At 42.3% G+C, this 22,146-nt stretch overlaps 1 protein-coding gene across 5 annotated transcripts in view; it reads right to left on the reverse strand.

Moving 5' to 3' along the window:
* The window catches only part of ASPH (aspartate beta-hydroxylase), a 230,019-nt gene that overhangs the window by 52,345 nt on the left and 155,528 nt on the right, over positions 1-22,146 (reverse strand). For all 5 annotated transcript variants that reach the window (XM_053558393.1, XM_053558390.1, XM_053558394.1 and 2 more), the window contains 2 exons: positions 19,658-19,744; positions 3,279-3,429 (listed from right to left, as the gene is read on the reverse strand). In XM_053558393.1, coding sequence (XP_053414368.1) covers positions 3,279-3,429; positions 19,658-19,744 — 238 coding nt within the window. The remainder of the gene's footprint in view (positions 1-3,278; positions 3,430-19,657; positions 19,745-22,146) is intronic.

The following is a 22,146-nucleotide window of genomic DNA, read 5'->3' on the forward strand; positions in this document are numbered from 1 at the left end:
GCCTCATTGTCATTCAGAGGTAAAAACCATATTCAAATACGGAATGATCGTTGTGGAAGAGGTTAGATTTCTTCCTAGGCAGTCTTATTCCCAAGGCTGGGAATACAGGGAGTCGAGTGAGGTCCTTGGTGCAAATGCCAAAAAGTCTGCAATTGTGATTTGAGGAATACTTTAATGCATCCTTTTAAAAAATCAAAATTAATATTAATTTTATATAAAAATCCATGATGAACAAAATATCAACAGATGAAAGACAGAATTAGTAAATAGTGCCAAGCAGAGCCAGTTTGGAGACTGAGGCGAAAGAAAAACTCCCTAATACTGACTTTGCGTCCACAGTGGGGGCCTCCATCACCGGCCTCGAGTCCCCACCCTGCCTTTCCAACCTGTATTTGTGTGGCATGCTTTTCCTCCCCTAGACTGGCCCCTACGGTTTAAGAGTAACTGACCACTTCTTGTTTTTAGTCATCACTTGTGCTCTATTCCTTTTACAGATTTTGGTTTTCTACAAAAGTGATGCAATGCCCCTTTATTCTATTCCTTAGAAAACTGATAGAAGGGTCACTTGGGCCTTGACTCTTACATAGAGGCACCTCCCTTAAATGACATTGGTAATCTGGCCATGTAACTATCCAGCCACAACCACCTTGCCGTGAGGCAATGACTCATGGCTCAGCTTCTGACTTCTGGTTGGCTGATGAGAAGTTAAGGGAAGAGAATCACAGCCTGATTAAAAGGAAGTTGTCTGACTGCTAGTCTTACTTGCCTTCAGCACCAGGGACCGCAGTCAGTCCAACGGATGGTCTCCCATACAAGCACTTGAAAATAATAAATGTTTTTTTTCTTGAATTTTCCTTGGTATAGGGTTGAATCTTACAAGTAAAATTTTTTAGAATCCAATTCTTTATAATGGAACTCTTAACTTTCCTACCTAAAACATTTTCCAAATGAGTTTGTTTGAGTTAAGAGAGAAAAGAATTTGACATCACTAGAAGAGTTTTTGATTCCAGATCTATTAATTTATTAGGTGTGGTTCATTGGGCAAATTATTAAAGCTCCTGGTGTTCTATTTATTTCACCTTTAAAATGGGAAGAGAGGGGGAAGGAGCGGGCATTAAAATGCCATCTGCATCTGGTAATGATGGGCATGCCTCGCTTTATTGCATTTTGCTTCATGACACTTTGCAGATATTGCGTTTTTCACAAACTGCAGGTCTGTGGCAATCCAGTGATGAGCAAGTCTGTTGGCACCATTTTACAGCAGCACGTGTGAGTACAGCCCTGTCTGTGTCACATGTGGTAATTCCTGCAATATGTCAAACTTTGTCTTTATTATTATCTCCATCATTGGTGATCTGTGATGGGTGGTCTCTGATGTTGCTATTGTAATTGTTTTGGGACACCACAAACCACACCCATATAAGGTGACCAATTTAACTGATAACTATCATGTGTGCTCTCCCTGCTCCATTGACCAGCCATGCCCATCTCCCTGCCTCTTCTTGGGTCTCCCTATTTTCTGAGACACAACAATATTGTAACGAGGCCAATTACTAACCCTAACAATGGCCTCTAAGTGTCCAAATGAAGGAAAGAGTCACATGTATCTCATTTTAAGCCAAAAAACTAGAAATAATGAAACTTAGTAAGGAAGCCATATTGAAACCCTCTGTAGGCCCAAAGCCAGGCCTCTTGTGCCAAACATTTAGTCAAGTTCTGAATAAAGGAAAAACTCCTGAAGGAAATGGAAAGTGCTACTCTAGTGAACACACAAATACTAAGAAAGCAAAATAGTCTTACTGCTGATATGGAGAAAACTTGACTGGTTTAAATGGAAGAACAAACCAACTACAACATTTCCTTAAGCCTAAGCCTAATTCAGAGAATTTCAGCACAAGACCCAAACTCTTTTATTGTATGAAGGCAGAGAGGGGTGAGGAAGCTGCAGAAGAAAAGCCGGAAGCTCACAGAGGATGGCTGGTGAGGTGTAAGTGTAGGGGAAGCAGCAAGTGCTGGTGGAGAAGCCACAGCAAGTTACCAGATCCAGCTCAAATCACTGCGGCACTCAACGTATTTTCAGTGCATACAACATGGCCTCTGTTGGAAGAAGATGCCATCTAGAGTTTTCATAGCTAGAGAGAAGTAAATGCTTGGCTTCATAGCTTCAAAGAACAGGCTACCTCTCTTGTTAGAGCTGTAAAATTTAGATGGAAACCAATGCTCGTTTACAATTTGAAAAATTGTGTATCCACATTAATGAGAGTTTGGAAGAAGTTGATTCTAACCCTCACAGATGATGCGGAGTGGTTCCAAATATCAGTGGAAGAAGTTACTGCAGGTGCAGTGGAAATACCAAGAGAGCTAGAATTAGGGGTATAGCCTGAAGAAGCGATTGACGTTGCAACCTCGTGATCAGATTTGACTGGAAGAGGAACTGCTCTTCACGGATGACCACAGAAAATGGTTTCTGGAAGTGCAATCTACTCCTAGTGAAGATGCAGGGAACACTGCTGAAATAACAACAAAGTATTTAGAATATTCCATAAACTGAGAAGATGTAACCGTGGCAGGGTTTGAGGGGATTGATTACAATTTTAAGAAGTTCTACTGTGGGTCAAATTCTACCCAATAGTTTCATCTGCTACAGAACAATCCTTCATGAAAGGAAGGGGTAATTGACATGGCAACCTTTATTGCTACCTTATTTTATTTTTTTTTTTAGTATTTTTTTTATTGCTGTCTTATTTTAAGGTCTCACCACAGCCACCTCGACCTTCAGCATCCACCACCCTGATTGGTCAGCAGCTTCAACTTCAAAGCAAGACCCTTCACCAGCAAACCCCTTTAGGGCCAACTAAAGACCAACTCCCTTTAGGACCAGATAGTTGTCCAGCATTTTTCAGCAATTAGGTATTTTTAAATTGAGGTACGTGGATTATTCATTTTTTAGTTATAATGCTATCGCACATTTAATAGAATACAGTTTGTATGCATGGGGAAACCAAAAATCCATGTGACTTGCTTTATCGTGGCTCTTGCTTTATCAGAGTGTTCTAGAATCAATCTTGCAATATCTCCAAGGTATCCTGTAAGAGGATTCATGTTGCTGTTTTAGTTTTAGAGATGGTTAGTCTAAAACACAGTCAGATAAGTTACTTGCATTATTTATAAAACTCAGGTTTTCTCTCATCTAACTTAGCTCTTCAAAGATTATCCGGGGCCTGCAGGTTCCTCAGGACAAAAGCACGCCTCCTCCCACTGAATTAACTCTTACTCACCTAGAAACTGCTGTCTGTCCGAGCACCGCTTCAGAGCCAGCTTCAGCAGGTCTGAGGGCACGGCAGGCAGGCCAGCCACCTCTCGGTAGGTCTCGATGGCCCCACGCAGCAGCTCATTGCTCCTTCTCTTCTCGGCCAAGTCGTCTTCACACTAGAGGAAGCCCCAGACTGGATGAACGTCCCATGACCAGCTTATTTGTCATCCAAAACAGTAGCGAAAAGTTAACTTTCACAGATGCTTTAAAAGAAATTCAAGACAGCTTAACCTTTTCTTTCCGTCAAGAGATTTTTTTTTTAAAAAAAAGCAAAACAGCACCGTCTTAATAATATAAAGAAAAGTTTGCTGCTAAAGTCTGCATAAGAAACAACAAGAAAGCAAGAATACAGTACAGGCGGGCTGATGGAGGCTTCTATCTTATTAGTAGCATCATATAAGCAGGACTCCAGCCAAGACCCTGTTCTTTCACTAATGTGTTCACCTGTTCATTCTTTCTTTTATTTACTCCTTCACCACTCAACAACTATTTTTTGGTAGCGAAGCACTGTTCTGTGACTGTGGCAGACAAATTGAATAAAGCAGACAGTTTTGCTTTCATTTTGGAAAGGAAAAAAAGTGACACATAAATAAAGATATCATGTGACTAATGGGAGTAAGTGCTGGGGATAAAAACAAAGCAGGCTTAGGAGTGAGTGCTGGAGAGTGGTAAGGAAGTTGCTGGTTTCATCAGAGTGATGGGGCCTGAGGAAAGACGGAACAGGTCCAGAGGAGGAGATCTGCGGGAAGACAGTTTCAGGCAAAGAGCACAGGGAGAGTGAGGGCTCTGAGGTTGGGGTGAGGGCTCTGAGGCTGGGGTGAGGGCTCTGAGGCTGGAGTGAGGGCTCTGAGGCTGGGGTGTGGGCCCTGAGGCTGCGGTGAGGGCCCCGAGGCTGGGGTGAGGGCTCTGAGGCTGGGTGAGGGCTCTGAGGCTGGGGTGAGGGCTCTGAAGCTGGAGTGAGGGCTCTGAGGCTGGGTGTGGGCCCTGAGGCTGAGGTGAGGGCTCTGAAGCTGGAGTGAGGGCTCTGAGGCTGGGGTGTGAGCTCTGAGGGTTGGGTGAGGGCTCTGAGGCTGGGATGAGAGCCCTGAAGCTGGAGTGATGGCTCTGAGGCTGGGGTATGGACTCTGAGGGTCAGGTGAGGGCTCTGAGTCTGGGGTGAGGAATCGAGAGTATGGCGCAGTGGAGGGGAGGAAGAAGAAGACTGGTGGGGGCCACAGAGTAATATAGGGCCTGGTGTACGGGCCAGTCCTTCCCTACTCAATGAGATGGAAAGACACTGGAGGGGTTCAAGGTGCTGTGACATACGTGTGGAATGGAACTTGGTAGCAGCAATGGGAAGCAGTGTGAAGAAGAGACGGAGGGTTTGGAGGACCAGCAGAGAGCCCGACCAGGATGCTCCTGCAGGAATCCAGACACGGGACAATGTGGCTTGGACCAAAGCAGCAGTAATGGAGGTGGTAAGAAGCAGCTGGATTGCAGGTGTATTTCGAAGGTCAGAGCTAACAGTCAGCCAATGTTCTGAACATAGGAAGAAAGGGAGAGAGAAAAGCCAGGAATGACATGAGGGTTTGGGGCTAGAGTGATCGTGAGATAAACTGTTAATTCCCTGGGAATGGGAAGACAGGGCAGAAGGGGGTTTGGGGGGAGTGTGGAGTCAGTTCAGTTGTGGACATAGGGAGACGCTGACCAGGAGGTGCGCAGGTGGGTGTAGAGTTTGGCAGAGAGGTCAGAGGCAGAAGCAGACATCTGGGAACCATCGGAGTAGAGATGGTTTGTGCAGCGTGAAAGCAGAAGCAGCTGTGCGCATAGATAGATGAAGGAAGAGGTCCAAAAACTGAGCCCCTAAGAAGCGCTGGCGTTTCAAGGTCATTAAAGAGAGGCCAGGAAGACAGAGAGGGCTGAGAGAGGCGGGCAGGCTGGATTCCTCACAGACCTTCCAACTCAGGACAAGGTGCCCAGGCAGGGGACGTCTATGTGACTCTCTCTGTATGGGGATTCAGGAGCGCAGGGGGTAAGACCTTTAGATTCCTCATCGGTAGTTTAAATTAGAGAAATTAAGCAGCTCAAAGGGACAAAACTTGGCTTCCCCTTTTCTTCCCCCATATATAGCATCTGGCCATTTCAGATGTTCCATTACCCTGTGTTCCTGTTTACCCAAATGCTGCCCTTCACCTACCCTTCCTGGGGACCCTGGGCTCCTCCATCTTTTGTCCCTAACTGCTGTTCATTCCTGCACATTTACTCTGTTGCTGTATTCCATAAAAGACGCCCCAGAAGCAGGACCAGGGCGGCACCGCCAGTGGGCACAGAAGACTGTGTCTACTTCCTTCATGCCCTCCGGCCTTTACACCCTAAGTTGGTGTGAAAGGCTGGGGTTTTCCCAGCGTCGTCTCCCTTGTCAGCCACCTTCCCGGGCTGGTGCCCTGGGAATCCGGACAGAGGACCAGCAACAAGGCTGGGGAACGAGTGAGGCGAGAAGAGAATAACCAAAGGTGTGTTCCGGAGGCCAAGTGAAGAAAGGGTTTCAAGAGGAAGAGATGGAGTCTGTTACACCTGGGGCTCAGGTCAGCAAGGTGAGAACTGGGGCTGGAGGGCAGTGGACTGTGCGGCGGGCAGCTGCTGAAGGCTCCGAGTGAGCATTTCCATGGGATATGCCCCAGAGTACAGCAGGTTCAAGAGAACGTGGGAGAGGGGCTGCGCCTGTAGCGTAAAGGAGGAGGGCGCCGGCCTCATATGCAGGAGGTGGCGGTTCAAGCCCAGCCCTGGCCAAAAACTGCAAAGATAAAAAAGAGAGAGAACGTGGGAGGGAAGGAGGCAGAGACAGCTCTTTCATGAACTTCTGCTAAAAGGGGCTGAGACATGGGCCAGCAGGGAGAAGGGAGTGTGGAAACATAGCAGAGTGCTGTAAGGGAACAGTGCAGTGAGTTTCCAAGAGATGCAAAAGGCCCAGAGAGGAGAAATCTGATGATGAGACGGGACACAAAAATTAAAAGACATCCTTAGGCAGGTGAGAGGGGAATGAGCACCAGACCAGTCCATGGCAGCAGAGCACGTGCAACAGTGCAGGCAGGAAGAGAGAGGAGGATGTGTCATCAGTATCCCGTCATGTCCAGCAGACTACAATCTGAGGAAAAATAATACCTCCTACATGCTAAACGTAGAATATATATTTTTTCCTCATAATTTTAAAACACAGGTATCTATTTAACATCTTTACCTTGTTTAAAAGAAAGTGTATGCTATAGTCATTATAAAGGTGTCTGCAGATCCAAAACAAAGCATCACTCTACAAAGTGAGGATATGGTGGGTGGTGCCTGTGGCTCAAAGGAGGTGGTGGGTTCAAACCCTGCCCCGGCCAGAAACTACAAAGTGAGGATAGGTAAGAAAATGATCTCCAAATTAAAAAAAATAAGAAGAGGAATCAGCACAAATTGATAAAATAAGAAATCCAGGGGAATTTTTTTTTCAGAAACTAGCATATCAGGGAAATAACATGTTAAGTCAAAATTAAGATAAATTTCTCAAGGTGATGAAGGCTGGAAATGAAGCAGAGGTGGTAGAGGAGGACAGATTTGTAAGAAAGGAAAATGAGTAGGCCAAAAATCTCTAAATTAGAAATGGCCAATTCACTTTATTTAACAGAAATAGTCATTCAACTATGATTCAACTACCTTTCCAAATCCGTACATGGTTTCTAGAATAGACTTCTCTGCCATGAAAGGAAGGCCCGTGTCAATGGCCTGAACCGGTCCCGATGCCAAGATGGCCTCACATCACATATGCATAGGCTGCTTTTCTGTTTAGGTATCAGCTTCTGGTGAGTTTGGTTAAGGTGAGTTAACAACCCAGAACATGAATGTTGATAAATGAGTTAACAGAAACATAGAGTTCTAGAGCCGTGAGTTCTTTGGAGACCACCTACAGAGGATCCTACAGATGATCCTCAACTTAGGATGTAGTTACTTCCTGATAAGCTGATCAAAAGTTGAAAATATCATAAGTTTAAAATGCATTTAATATACCTAACCTCCTGAACATCAAAGTTTAGCCTCGCTGACCTTGCTTGCTGTATATGCTCAGAACACTCACGTTAGCTACATTGGGGCAAAATCATCTCACACAGAGCCTCTTTGATGAAAGTGTTGAATGTGTCATGAACACCATACTGAAGTTTATTGAACACCATACTGAAGTATGGTTTCTATGAACGCAATTGGCTTCCCCACCACTATGAAGTTGAAAAATGATAAGTTGAACCATTAGAAGTCACGGTTCACCCTCTTCATTTTCAACTTCCAAAGCACCGAAATGGATCCTGGAACTGGAGTTCTCTGAAGGGTTAGGAGAAGAGCAAAGGGTTAGGAGAAGGCTCTTGGTAGAAGAGCCTACCAAGATAATCCTTCTTTACAGAAATCAGAGAAAATGATGTAATCTGTATGCCTGGTCCCCTCCCCAGCACCCCAGGGCCCATCCTTTAAATGAAGTATAAACATTTTAACAACTTCCAGAATTGGAAAAATATCATTATTGAAATGCCACGTAATTCTTTAAAATCTCTTGAATGAAACTGATAGGCACTTGCACTGAAAATCAAAATTGTTCAGGTTGATTTTTATCAGTTTAGCATCTGTAGATAAAGCGAGCTGAGCTGAAACTGAACATTTGTTACAGGACGTTAACATCCCCAAGCCTTTTGTTGATTCTAACTAATTTGCCCATCCAATCTTTCTCCGAGACGTGTCATTTTCTGCCTCAAAGGCATTAATGGTTTGTGAAAGATAATAAAGTAAATTGAGTCTATAATTCAAGATTTTGTGTCTGATGTTCAGGGAATTTGGACAAAATTGATTTTCACAGTGATCCAACGATTAAGACAATACCAGTGCTACTTTAGATATGATAGATACTATAGTCTCTACTTGACTTAATGTTGCTGTATTTTTTTAATTTGTTGGGATATTCCCAAGTTTACTCTGCTAACGAAGAATTGAAAAGTCCTAATTTATTCCTTCCTATAAAATCCTTCTTCTGTTGAATTTTTCTTTTTAAAACCATGAATGCAAAGTTTCCTTTAAATGACTCTGTTAAAATTTAATTTACTATGCTCAAATTTTGCTTTATACCACATTAATGATAATTAATATCAACAACACCTTGTGGCATAATAGTTTAGAGATAAAAGACATTGCTTGAAGCTACATCTCAAATTACTATCGTGAAATAAGGATACAGAATCATCTTTCAGTATCTGCAGGAGACTGGTTCTATGGCCAACATTACTGCTCCCCTCGGATACCAAAGCCCAAAGATGCTCAGGTCCTTCCTTGATATAAAATGGCACAGTATGTGCACATAGCCTACGCATGTCCTCTCCTATACTTTGAATCATTTCTAGATTGCTTGCCTAATATAATGTAAATAGTTGCTACATTGTATTGCTTTTGGATTTTTATTGTAGTATTATTATTTTTTTCTCTCTTTTTTTATTGTTGGGGATTCATTGAGGGTACAAGAAACCAGGTTACACTGATTGCATTTGTTAGGTAAAGTCCCTCTTATACTTGTGTCTTGCCCCCAAAAGGTGTGTCACAAAACAAGACCCCCCACCCCTCTACCCCCTTTCCTCTCTGCTCTTCCTTCTCTCACCTCCCTCCCTCCTTCTCTCTCTGCTCTCCCCTTGCCCCACCCCCCACCTTGTACTAGGTCATTAATTGTCCTCATATCAAAACTTAGTACTTCTAAGTACTAAGCTTCTCCATTCTTGTAATGCTTTACTAAAAATAATATGTTCCAATTCCATGCAGATTAATACAAAGGATATAAAGTCTCCATCTTTTTTAATGACTGAATAGTATTCGATGGTATACATATACCACAGCTCATTAATACTCTCCTGGGTTGGTGGGCATTTAGGCTGCTTCCACATTTTGGCAATTGTAAATTGAACTGCGCTCAACAGTCTAGGGAAAGTGTCCCTATGGTAAAACAGTGGTTCTCAACCTGTGGGTTGCGACCCCTATGTAACAATGAAAATACATCCTGCATCCTGATTCATAACAGTTGCAAAATTACAGTTATGAAGTAGCAATGAAAATAATTTTATGGTTGGGGCCACCATAACATGAGGAACTGTATTAAAGGGTCGTGGCATTAGGAGGCATTAGGAAGGCTGAGAACCAGTGTGGTAAAAAGAATTTTTTTTCCTTCTGGGTAGATGTCCAGTAATGGGATTGCAGGATCAAATGGGAGATCTAGCTTGAGTTCTTTGAGGTTTCTCCACAGTTCCTTTCAAAAAGGTTGTACTGGTTTGCAGTCCCACCAGCAGTGTAAAAGTGTTCCTTTCTCTCCACATCCACGCCAGCATCTGCACTTTTGAGATTTTGTGATATGGGCCAATCTCGCTGGGGTTAGATGGTATCTCAGGGTGGTTTTGATTTGCATTTCTCTAATAATTAGGGATGATGAACATTTTTCCATATGTTTGCTAGACATTCGTCTGTCTTCTTTAGAGAAGGTTCTATTCATGTTTGTTGCCCATTGATATATGGGATTGCTGTTTTTTTTTTCATGTGGGTTAATATAAATTCTCTATAGATCCTAGTTATCAAGCTTTTATCTGATTTGAAATATGCAAATATCCTTTCCCATTGTGTAGGTCATCTATTTGCTTTGGTTGTTATCTCCTTAGCTGTATAGAAGCTTTTCAGTTTAATTAAATCCCACTTGTTTATTTTTGTTGTTGTTGCAATTGCCACAGAAGTCTTCTTCATAAAGTCTTTCCTCAGGCTGTCATCTTCAAGTGTTTTTATGCTTTCTTTGAGGGTTTTTATTGTTTCATGCCTTAAATTTAGGTCTTTCATCCGTCTTGAATCAATGTTTGTGAGTGGAGAAAGGTGCAGGCCCAGTTTCAGTCTTCTACATGCGGATTTCCAGTTCTCCCAGCACCATTTATTGAATAGGGATTCTTTCCCCCAGTGTATGTTCTTGTTTGGTTTATCGAAGATTAGGTGGCTGTAAGATGTTTCATCTCCTGGTTTTCTATTGGATTCCAAATGTCTATGTCTCTATTTTTGTGCCAGTACCATACTCTTTTGACCACTATGGCCTTGTAGTACAGCCTAAAGTCTGGTATGCTGATACCCCTGGTTTTATTTTTATTACTAATAACTGCCTTAGCTGGGTGGCACCTGTGGCTCAGTGAATAGGGCACCAGCTCCATATGCCGAGGGTGGCGGGTTCAAACCTGGCCCTGGCCAAACTGCAACAACAACAACAAAAAATAGCCAGGCATTGTGGTGGGTGCCTGTAGTCCCAGCTACTGGGGAGGCTGAAGCAAGAGAATGGCCTAAGCCCAAGAGCTGTAGGTTGCTGTGAGCTGTGATTCCACAGCACTTTACCAAGGGTGATAAAGTGAGACTCTGTCTCAAAAAAAAAAAAAAAAAGAAAAAAAAAAAACTGCCTTAGCTATACAGATTTTTTTCTGGTTCCATACAAAAAGAAGAATTATTTTTTCCAAGTCTTGAAAGTACAATGTTGGTATTTTAATAGGGATGGCATTGAATCAGTAGATTGCTTTTAACAATGTTGATTCTTCCCAGCCATGAGCATGGTATGTTCTTCCATTTGTTAATATCCTATGCTATTTCCTTTCTTAGGATTTCATAATTTTCTTTATAGAGGTCCTTTACCTCCTTTGTTAGGTATATTCCTAGGTATTTCATTTTCTTTGAAGCTATGGTGAAGAGAGTTGTGTCCTTAATTAGCCTCTCATGTTGGCTGTTATTGGGGTATACAAAGGATACTGACTTGTGGACATTGATTTTTATATCCTGAGACATTACTGTATTTTTTCATGACTTCCAGGAGTCTTGTGGTTGAGTCTTTGGGGTTCTCTAAGTATAAGGTTATATCATCAGCAAAGAGGGGGAGTTTGACTTCCTCTGCTCCCATTTGGATTCCCTTTATTTCCTTGTTTTGCCTGATTGTATTGGCTAGAACTTCCAGCACTATGTTGAATAGTAAAGGTGACAGAGGACAACCTTGTCTGCTTCCAGTTCTAAGTGGAAAAGCTTTCAGTTTTACTCCATTCAGTAAAATATTAGCTGTGGGTTTGTCATAGATAGCTTCGAGCAGTTTAAGAAATGTGCCACCTATGCCTATACTCTTTATTGTTCTAATTAGAAAAGGATGCTGGATTTTATCAAATGCTTTTTCTGCATCTATTGAGAGGATCATATGGTCTTTGTTTTTGTTTCTGTTGATATGGTGAATAATGTTTATGGACTTGCATATGTTAAACCAGCCTTGCATTCCTGGGATGAAACTTACTTGATCATGATGTATGACTTTTTTGATGATAAACTGTAATCTATTGGCTAGGATTTTGTTGAGAATTTTTGCATCTATATTCATGAGTGAAATTAGTCTGAAGTTCTCCTTAATTGGGTTTATTCCTGGTTTTGGTATCAGGGTGATGTTTGCTTCATAGAACGTGTTGGGTAGGATTCCTTCCTCCTCAATTTTTTGGAATAATTTCTGCAGTACAGGAATAAGCTCTTCTTTGAAGGTTTGATAGAATTCTGGTGTGAAGCCATCTGGACCAGTGCATTTTTTTGTTGGAAGATTTTTTTATTGTTTCTTTGACTCAGTGCTTGAAATTGGTCTGTTTAGGAGATCTATTTCTTCCTGGCTAAATCTAGGGAGAGAGTGTGATTCTAAATGTTAATCCATTTCCTTCACATTGTCCAATTTCTGGGCATAGAGTTTCTTGTAGTATTCAGAGATAATCTCTTGAGGCTCTGTGGCATCTATTGTTATTTCCCCTTTACCAGTTCTGATTGAGGTTACTAGAGATTTTACTTTTATATTTCTAGTTAGTCTGGCCAAAGGTTTATCTATTTTATTTATTTTTTCAAAAAACCAACTCCTTATTTTATTAATTTTCTGAATAATTCTTATGTTTTTAATTTCATTTATCTCTGATTTAATTTTGGATTAAAATTTAATTTTAATATTTCTTTGCTTCTGCTGGGCTTAGGCTTCAATTGTTCTTCTTTTTCCAATTCCAAAATATGGTTTGTGAGTTTGTTGATGTGCTCTCTTGCTGTTTTTTGGATGCAGGCATCTAAAGCAATAAATTTTCCTCTTAGGACCGCTTTTGCTGTACCCCACAGGTTTTGGTAGCTTGTGTCTTTGCTATTGTTATGCTCAATGAAGTTAATGACTTCCTCTTTTATTTCTTCCTGTACCCAAATGTCATTGAGCATAAGATTGTTTAATTTCGGGTGGTGCCTGTGGCTCAAGGAGTAGGGCGCCAGTCCCATATGCTGGAGGTGGCGGGTTCAAACCTAGCCCTGGCCAAAAACCAAAAAAAAAAAAAAAAGATTGTTTAATTTCCATGCCTTTGTGTGGGGTTGAACATTTTTCTTGGAGTTGAGTTCCACCTTTAGTGCCTTGTGGTCTGAGAAGACACAAGGTAAAATTTCAATTCTTTTGATTCTGTTGAGGTTTGTTTTGTGTCCTAGGATATGATAAATTTTGGAGAATGTTCCATGGGCTGATGAAAAGAATGTATATTCTTTAGCTTTGGGATGGATTATTCTGTATATGTCTTTCAAGCTCAGTTGTTCCAGGGTCTCATTTAAGTCCCTTATATCTTTGTTCAATTTCTGTTCAAAGGATCTGTCCCATCTGTAAGAGGAGTGTTAAAGTCCCCTGTTATGCTCAGACTAAGTAAGGTTTGTTTCAAGAATCTGGGAGCATTTAAGTTGGGTGCATAAATATTTAGAATTGAAATGTCCTCTTGTTGTATTTTTCCCTTGACCAATATGAAGAGTCCATCTTTGTCTGTTCTGCCTTTAGTTGCTTTAAATCCACTTGCATTTGAAAAATAAGATTGCAACCCCTCTTTCCTTCTGAATTCCGTTTGCCTTAAAACTTATTTTCCAACCTTTAATTCTGAATTTTAAATTGTCTTTTGAGGCTGGGTGTGTTTCCTGCAGACAGCAAACAGATGGCTGTGTTTTTTAATCCAATCAGCCAGTCTATGCCTTTTCAGTGAAGAATTAAAGCCACTAACATTTACTGAGATAATTGAGAAGTGTGGTAGTATTTGATTCATCTTATTTTGTGAAAGTCCATTGCTTAGTTTTATCTTTTGCATCACTGTGGAAGCTGGGTTTTGTCCTTTAATTTCTGGGTCCTTATTTTGCTGGTGGTCCATTGTGATGGTCAGTGTGTAGAACAGGTTGAAGTATTTCCTGTAAAGCTGGTCTTGTTGTGGCAAATTTCCTCAATGTTTGCATATCACTAAAAGATTTGATTCCTCCATCAATTTTAAAGCTTGGCTTAGAAGGATATACAACTCTGGGCTGGAAATTGTTCTGTTTAAGTAGATTAAAGGTAGATGGCTATTGTCTTCTGGCTTGAAAAGTCTGATTAGAGAAGTCTGCAGTCACCTGGATGGAATTTCCCCTATAGGTCAACTGGTGCTTACTCCTGGCAGCTTGCAGAACCTTTTCTTTTATCTTGACCTTGGACAGGCTCATCACAATGTGTCTTGGAGAAACTATATTTGAGTTGAGATGACCTGGGGTCTGATATCCCTCTGAAAGGAATGTGTCAGAATCTTTTGTGATTTTGGGACATTTTCATTTATTATATTCTCTAGTATGGCTTCCATTCCTCTGGGGTATTCTTCTTTCCCTTCTGAGAGACCTATAACTCATATGTTTGAATGTTTCATAAAGTCCCATAATACTGTTCATGAACGTACTACTTTCTCTCTTTTTTTCTGCATCTTTAACTATCTGAGTTATCTCAAGAGCTTTGTCCTCTACCTCTGAGATTCTTCTGCATGGTATAATCTGTTGTTGATAGTTTCTATTGCATCTTTAAGTTCCCTAATTGACTACTTCAATTCCTTCAGCTCTGTCATATCCTTTCTATATCATTCATATCATTCATCTGTTATTTGATTCTGTTTTTGGATTTCCTTTTGGTTATTTTCCACTTTCTCAGCAATTTCCTTCCTTGTTTTTTTGTTATTTTCTACTTTCTCAGCAATTTCCTTCATTGTTTTCATCATCAATATTTTAAATTCCCCTTCTGTCATTTCTAGCATTTCTTTACAGGTGGAATTCTCTGCAGTAGCTACCTCACGGTCCCTTACAGGGGGGTTGCTCTGGACTGGTTTTTCATGTTGCCAGGATTTTTCTGCTGATTCTTCCTCATGAGTGTTTTCTTTAATCTGCTTCCTTGCCCTAATTTTCCTTTAATTTCCTCTTACTCTTTAATTTATTGTGCCTCTGGCCTAAGGTTTTGATGAGTACTTTTGGTACAGGACTAAAAGGATGAGAAGATTGAAGAGCAAGAAAGGAAAAAACATTTAAAACAAAAAAAAGAAAAAAGAGACAGGAGAGGGGGTGAATAAAAGGGAATATTGACAAAAAGAAGAGAGGCACAGAAAGAGGGACAAAGGAGTAATAAAAGTGTATAGTCAGGTACTTTGACCCACACCTTAAAAACCCCCAACCTCTGGGGATGCTGGGTTGGTCAGCAGCTCTGCCAGACTGAGCAGACATGGTACCCCACCTCCATCAAATAGAGAGGAAAGACAAAAATACTATACATCAAACCAAAAGAAACAAACAGAAAACCTTACAGGATAAAATTGGGGTAAAAAAACAAATAAAAGGGGCAGAAACACTAGCAAAAATGAAGTTCTTATTATTAAAGAAGGCAACAATGGAAAATATTATCTTCATATTTACACTAGAAAAATGAATAAAGAAGAAAAGAGAAATCTAGGGGATGAAAGGTAGGGGGGGAAGCAGTGTATATATCTTTATATATCTTGCTGAATATTGTCTGGGCATCAGGTGATCTTATGGGGTATGAGATGCTAATCCCAATGCTGGTGCAGCTGTATGAGATGGAGACTGGAGGCCTCTGCTGACTACTTTGCCCTCAAACCCTGCAGGGTTGAGAGCCTGAATCTCTCCTCAATGTGCTTAAAAGATACTTTCAACTTTGAACCTTGGCTAAGCAGAAGCTTCCCCAGGAAAGTACTTCTCGCTGGGATCTCTCCTGAAGTGGCTGCCCGCTTATGCAGTGTGCCAAAATTGGCCTTACTCTATGCCCTTGAAGGCCAAGGCTGGAAGGCAGCCCTCCCACTGCCAAACACTTAAAGTTCCGCTCTTCCTGCTTCTCAGTCTTGGCCTTCAGCACTGCTCACAGTTACCAGATCACACACCCAAGGTCTCCCGGCCCTAGCCTCGCTCTGTGACCCCAAGGGCAGAGCCTGCAGGGGCAGTTCTCCCACAGTGGCTGTGCCCACGCCCCATGGCTGAACAATGTTAGCTCCATTCAGCCCAGCTGCTCAGTCCTATACCCTGTACAATGCTTAAAGTCACCCACCCTCTCGCCCAAATTCTTTCAAGGTATTCTACCGAATGCTGAAGTCCAAACAAACTAAACAACCCACAGGGAAGGCTTTCCTTGCCTGTAATCTCCCTGGTATTGTAGCTACAGCTGCAGCAGCCTGTTAGCAACCACTTGACACTTCTTCACTTCTTTTGTCCTCCTTCTGGGGTGCAGAAGTCTCTCACTGTCTCCCTGTGTCCCCAAAGGGATGTTTATGGGCAGAGCCCACACGCCAGAGTTGCCTGGAGTCTTTGCTCCTCAATCTCACTGCTCCTGGTTGTAAAGAAGCTGTTACTTGGCCACCATCTTGCTACGCCCCAGAGTGTATTATTATTTTTTATTTTTTTTAGTCCAAATACTTTCCATCTGTGACTAGTTGAACACATGGGGACAGAGCCCAAGGATATGGAGGGCCAACTGTAAATATAGCAACCAACATGTTTCAAAAGCACTACATTTATTTAGGCCTTGGTACTCACAATTGACATTACATATAAAGAAAAATTCTAAAGCAGAAGACGTTTTTGCCATAATTAAATTGCAATTTTCATAAGCCATTTTTCTCTATAGTTAAGGTGCTTTCCTTAATCAAATGCCTTCATACTAGTCATATTTCTTTTTTTTTTTTTGTGGTTTTTTTGGCCAGCGCTGGGTTTGAACCCGCCACCTCCGGCATATGGGACCAGCGCCCTACTCCTTGAGCCACAGGCGCCACCCCATACTAGTCATATTTCATCACTGACAATACGTCACTTATTTTATCTTTTGGTAAAAAGCATTTTCTCTAATGTCACAGCAATTTAATTTGGCAGTTTTAGAGGACTATTGACCAAATTAACTTATAAAAGTATATAATTACTATCTGCTAAATGTGGTCTGTACCATGGGCAAATGGAGCTTACCTGCGTTAATTTTTCACAGACTGAATAAAATTTTAATTAATAAAAATTTAATTAATTACTTTTTAATAGAGATAGGAAGAATTAAAACATCTGTACCTCCAACAGTCACCACCTTTGGTTCGGAGCAAAATATGCCCGTTTTATTTACAGATGTGTTAGTTCCTGCGTGGCACACAGGCACCTGCACAGATCTTCTCCAGATGAGCTGTCAGCTTCTCCTGGGTCTGGCAAACTTCTGCAGTTCTGAGTGTACAGTTTCCCAGGTCACCTCCAAGCAGTTGGAGCTTTACTGCCTGGCATATTTGTTTGTCCAGCCCTGGCTTTTTCCCAGTTCCAGGCTCCATGAATCCAACGAGCCACCTGACACCTCTACTTGCATGTGTAACAAGCATCACTATTTTGTAAGATCCATAGCAAACTTTTGATTTCTGCATCTCTCCAAACTTGTTCTTCCTGGCTATTGACCAGCACTATCCTCTCCTCACTGCCCACAGCAAAATCACATACTGGCTATAGCATCCCATTCCTCCTGCATCCACTTTTGCCCCCAGGATCCATTCTTCACCCAGCTACCAAAGCAATCTTTATAAAAAACAAGCAGACTGGGCCCAGTGCGGCAGCTCACACTTGCAATCCTGGCATGCTGGGAGGCCAAGGCAGGACGATTGCTTGAAGTCAGGAGTTTGAGAACAGCCTGAGCAAGAGCAGGACTCTGTCTCTACAAAAACAGAAAAATTAGCCAGGCGTCATGGTGGGTGCCTGGCTAATAATCCCTGCTACTTGGAGCTGAGGCAAGAGGCTGACTTAAACCCAAGAATTTGAAGTTTCTATGAGCTAGGCTGATGGCATGGAACTCTAGCTGGGTGACAGAGTATGACTCTATCTCAAACACACACACACACAAACAAACAAAAAACTAAGCCCACTCATAAAAGCCTTCAGTGGCTTCCTAGTACATATAAAATAAAATCTGTAAGGCCCCAGCCTCATGCACTCCCTGCCCCCAACCCCCTGCATGCCTCCTTTCTGTCTTTGGGGGTACTGTGCCGAGATTGCTTCCCCCAAATCACGACCTTTGCCTTGCTGTTCCCTCTGCGTGGACCGCCCCTTCCAAAGTCTGCTCATGCCTCAGCCACATGCTGCCTCCCTGGAGGATCTTATCTGTCCACTAATCCAAAGTGCCATCTGTCACTTTCTATCACATCATCTGCCGTCAAAAATTATCTTAAGAGTTATGCTCTTTACTCTATTACCTTCACTTGCTCTCTTTACAGCATTAGGGAAGATGATTTCATATATTTATTTTCAATGCTTTATTATATTTTAACAATATTTTTATATAAAGATTTTTAGGGCTTTGCACAAATGCCTCCTCCCTGGTGACAATTTTCCTGCCACCCTGTCCACTATGCCCTCCCCTGACGGGTGGCCAGCTGCTTTATTTCTGTTGTCCTCAGTGCTCGTCATGGCCACATCCACTGTACTTCCCTGCCCCACGCACTGTCCTTCCTGTATAGTGACGCTCCACAAGGGCAGGGGTGTCTAAAACATGTTCTGTGTCTGGCCCTCTTGCTAGCGTCTAGAACTGGCCTGGCACATACAAGGCTCTTAATAAATACTTTTGATTAATTGAAAAAAATCTGTTCCCCTACTAGAATATAAGATCCACAAGGACAGAGACTTCCAGAATGTTCATTATATTGCATTGTAAATATATATATTTTTTGAAACAGAGTTTCACTTTCTCACCTTTGGTAGTGTGCCATGGCGTCATAGCTCACAGCAACCTCAAACTCTTGGGCTCAAGCGATTCTCTTGCATCAGCCTCCCACGTAGCTGGGACTACAGGCACCTGCCACAATGCCTGGCTATTTTTAGGGACAGGGTCTTGCTTTTGCTCAGGCTGGTCTCAAACTCATAAGCTCAAGCAATCCACCCACCTCACCTTCCACTGTAAATATTTTAAATTTTTCTATCATTATGTTTTGAAAGTTTAATAAACCTGCCTGGCTGGGGAAAGACCGCCCTTTTGGAGCTGGTCACATCTTAGAGATAGCCAGTGCTAAGCGAGGAGCAAGGTGGGGATATGCAAACTAAGCAATCCAGAACCACACTTCCCCTATCCAGCCTATGGCCCAGGACATAATATTCCTCTGCTTTCATCACCCCAAGGCCAGGTACCAGGCAAGCAGGGACTACATCTATAGCCCAAAGCCTGCCCAAGTTATTCAGATCAGCCGATCTACACTGTGCACCCCACCCTACCTGCCTGTTCCACAGAAACATCAATAGAGGCTCCAATCTAAAGTACAATACCCTCTACTTTTTCCTAAGCCTGTCCTGTGTCTCCTCTTGTGTCCATAAAAGAATCATTTCATAAAAGAATATAAAGCAGATATCCCAGGGCCGAAAACAGTACCCAGCACAGGATGGGTTTACGTGGTTACAGGTGAATGTGGACAAATGTCCTGAAAGCTGGAAAGTGGAGAAAGGTGGATTCAAAGGAGATGGTGGGTGTGGGAGATGGGAATAAGGTAGCTGGTAAGAAATGAGTCAGTTGAAAGAAACTGTAGAGAACTCAGACCGTGTACCACTTAATATTTCTAAAAAGTGTTTCCTAAGCATACTTGCAACGTCCAGTTATAAAACTGAGAGTCTGAAAGCGCCAAGAAGGCGTAAGTGAAGACCATGCGGTGGGTTTAAATGGAATGAGAACTGGGCTGATGGAAAATCAATGACAAAAGTATTACGCTTTATTTTCTTTTCAAAACCAGAGAGAATTCCTGCGGAGGGGGAGCAGAAAAACGTTACTGAATTCAGCAGCATGCAACAGTGATAATTAATCGTCTTATTTAAAATAGCACTTCTGGTGCAGGTTTTTGCCTATACATGAGAAACTGACTCTGTATGGAAAACAGAAGGGGGAAGGAGAAAAACGCAAAGAGTGGGAAGTGAAGGGTCGGATTACACAGAATACACAACACCAGTCAAGTTTTCCAAGTGGAGGGTTCACGGTACCTGTGCCTTTCCGTATCTCGCTCGCGGGCTCTGAGGGTATTTGTGCACTAGCTCCCTAAAGGCATCCGCTGCTTCCTCGATCTTCCCCTGTAAGGAAGATGCAGTTACATAAATGGAATAAATCTAAATGCATAATGTTATTCGATATGGTTATTTAATATCACCAAGTGATTCTATCAAAATTTACTGTATTCTAGTCTCAGTTTAAAGATAGTTTTATCTAAGATTTTTTAAAAAACCAGGAAGGAACATATTATACTTTTTTTTAAAAGACAGTTGATAAATAATGGAATGTGTGCCTTTGTTAAGGAAATTGCATTTTCCTTCCATATATACCATTCCTGCCTGCATTCTCAAAGAAGATACTGAGGTGTTAAGTCGGTGATAAGGGATACCACCAGTCACTAGAACGTCTTGGGTCTTTGCAAGCTTTGGAGATTCTATTAAAAGGGTGGGGAGTGAACATGCAGGATGAGGGGCCACTTGGCCATGATACCCTCACCCTCTGAACATCAAGGTTGACTCTGCTTGTTTGGCTACCTAGCGTGTATCACTGCCTCTGCATCATGTGACCCATCGCGACATTCCCAGAGGCCCTTCAGAAGGTGGCTCAAGTGCCTTTAAGAGGTTTCCGGCCACGACTGCATGTGAAGACACCGAGTGTGTGCAGCAGGAAGCCTGGGGAGAGGCACCCTCCCCGCGCCGGTCTCCACGCAGTGTCCCTGCACAGCAGACACAAACATCTCCTTGCTTCCAGTGGGCAACCTGCTGAGGTCAAGGATATTGGGAACCTTAGGACAGAGACACATTGTTCAAGTTGAAGTTTCCCCGATATGTCAACTTTCTATAAATTGGTGAATCCACTCATTCCATGTGTAAATGCAAGCAAGCTCACTGTGATTGATACGTTTCTACCTTCACCGAGTTGAGGTGTTAGACAACAAAATTTACTTCACAAATATGGCTGCACAAAGCAAACTGTAAAGCACTACTCAATTGTTCACACATACTTCTGACAGATTTAACTGAATATTAAGGAGGCAGGCAACACCCATGTTAAAGTCCCTCCTCAAATCATTGCTGTATTTACACTGCTGGTGGGACTGCAAACTAATACAACCTTTTTGGTAGGAAGTATGGAAGAATTCAAAGAATTCAAATTAGACCTCCCATTTGATCCTGCAATCCCATTACTAGGCATGTACCCAGAAGAAGAAAATCATTTTATCATAAGAACATTTGCACTAGACTGTTTATAGCAGCTCAATTTACAATCATGTGGAAACAGTCTAAATGCCCACCAACCCAGGAATGTATTAACAAGCTGTGGTATGGAATACTATTTAGCCATTAAAAAGATGGAGACTTTACATCTTTTGTATTAACCTGGATGGAATTGGAACATATTCTTCTTGTAAAGTATCACAAGAATGGAGAAGCAAGAATCCAATGTATTCAATTCTAATATGAAGCCAGTAGATGGGATCTAATACACACCCACATAAGAGAAAACCTCAAATCAATTCAAGGTGGGGGACGGGGGAATAGGGAGCGGGGAGGGGTGGAGGGAGGAAGATGGGTGTGCTCCCTCCACCCCTACTTAATGGGCACAATGTTAGGGGGTATGGCACACCTCTCGGGAGTGGAACACAAATGTAAGTGGGACTTTCCCTAACAAATGCAAACATTGAAACCCAATTCTTTGTACCTTCAATTAAGCTGAAACAATAAAAAAAAGAAAATTTCCCTACCAAACAAAATCATTGCTGTAGGTTGATTATCTATCATCAAAGCGGGAGGTTTTCTATTCCCTCTCACATGCCTACAAGTGATGCTGGGGGTTGGTGGCAAGTATGTGTTGAGGGTAGTAGTTATGAGTGCAGGCTTCGGAACTGCTAGTTTGAATCTGGGCTCCTCAGCTTACAAGGTGTGTGATTTATGGCAAGTTACTTACGACCCTACCTCAGGTGCCTCACCTGCAAGCCCCATTACCTCATGAGGTGGGTGTGAGAGTTAACTATAATTGCTTATAGACAATGCAGAGAACAACACACAGGGCAATGGCAGCTATTACTACTGTGGCCTGTGGGGAGTGTGGGCAGGCACAAGATAATCACTTGGGGGGAAAGCAGCTTAGTGGAGAGAGAAGGAGAACTTAGACGCAGGGGTAAACCAAGCCAGGAACACATTCTCTAAGTCTGCGGTCCCTAACCCCTGGCAGCCAACTAGTACTGGTCTATAGCCAGCTAGGAACTGGGCCACTCAGCAGGGGCTGAGAGCAGGTGAGGGAGCAAAGCTTCATCTGTGTTTACAGACACTCCCTACTGCTCACATCCCTGCCTGAGCTCCACCCCTGGCAGATAAGCAGCTGTATTAGATTCTCAGAAGCGTGAACCCTACTGTAAACTTCGCATGTGAGGGTTCTAAGTCGCAAAGTCCTCATGAGAATCTAACGCCTGATGATCTGAAGTGGGATGTGATGCACTTGA

The sequence above is a fragment of the Nycticebus coucang genome, chromosome 13, assembly GCF_027406575.1.
Source record: "Nycticebus coucang isolate mNycCou1 chromosome 13, mNycCou1.pri, whole genome shotgun sequence".
Classification (NCBI taxonomy): Eukaryota; Metazoa; Chordata; class Mammalia; order Primates; family Lorisidae; genus Nycticebus; species Nycticebus coucang.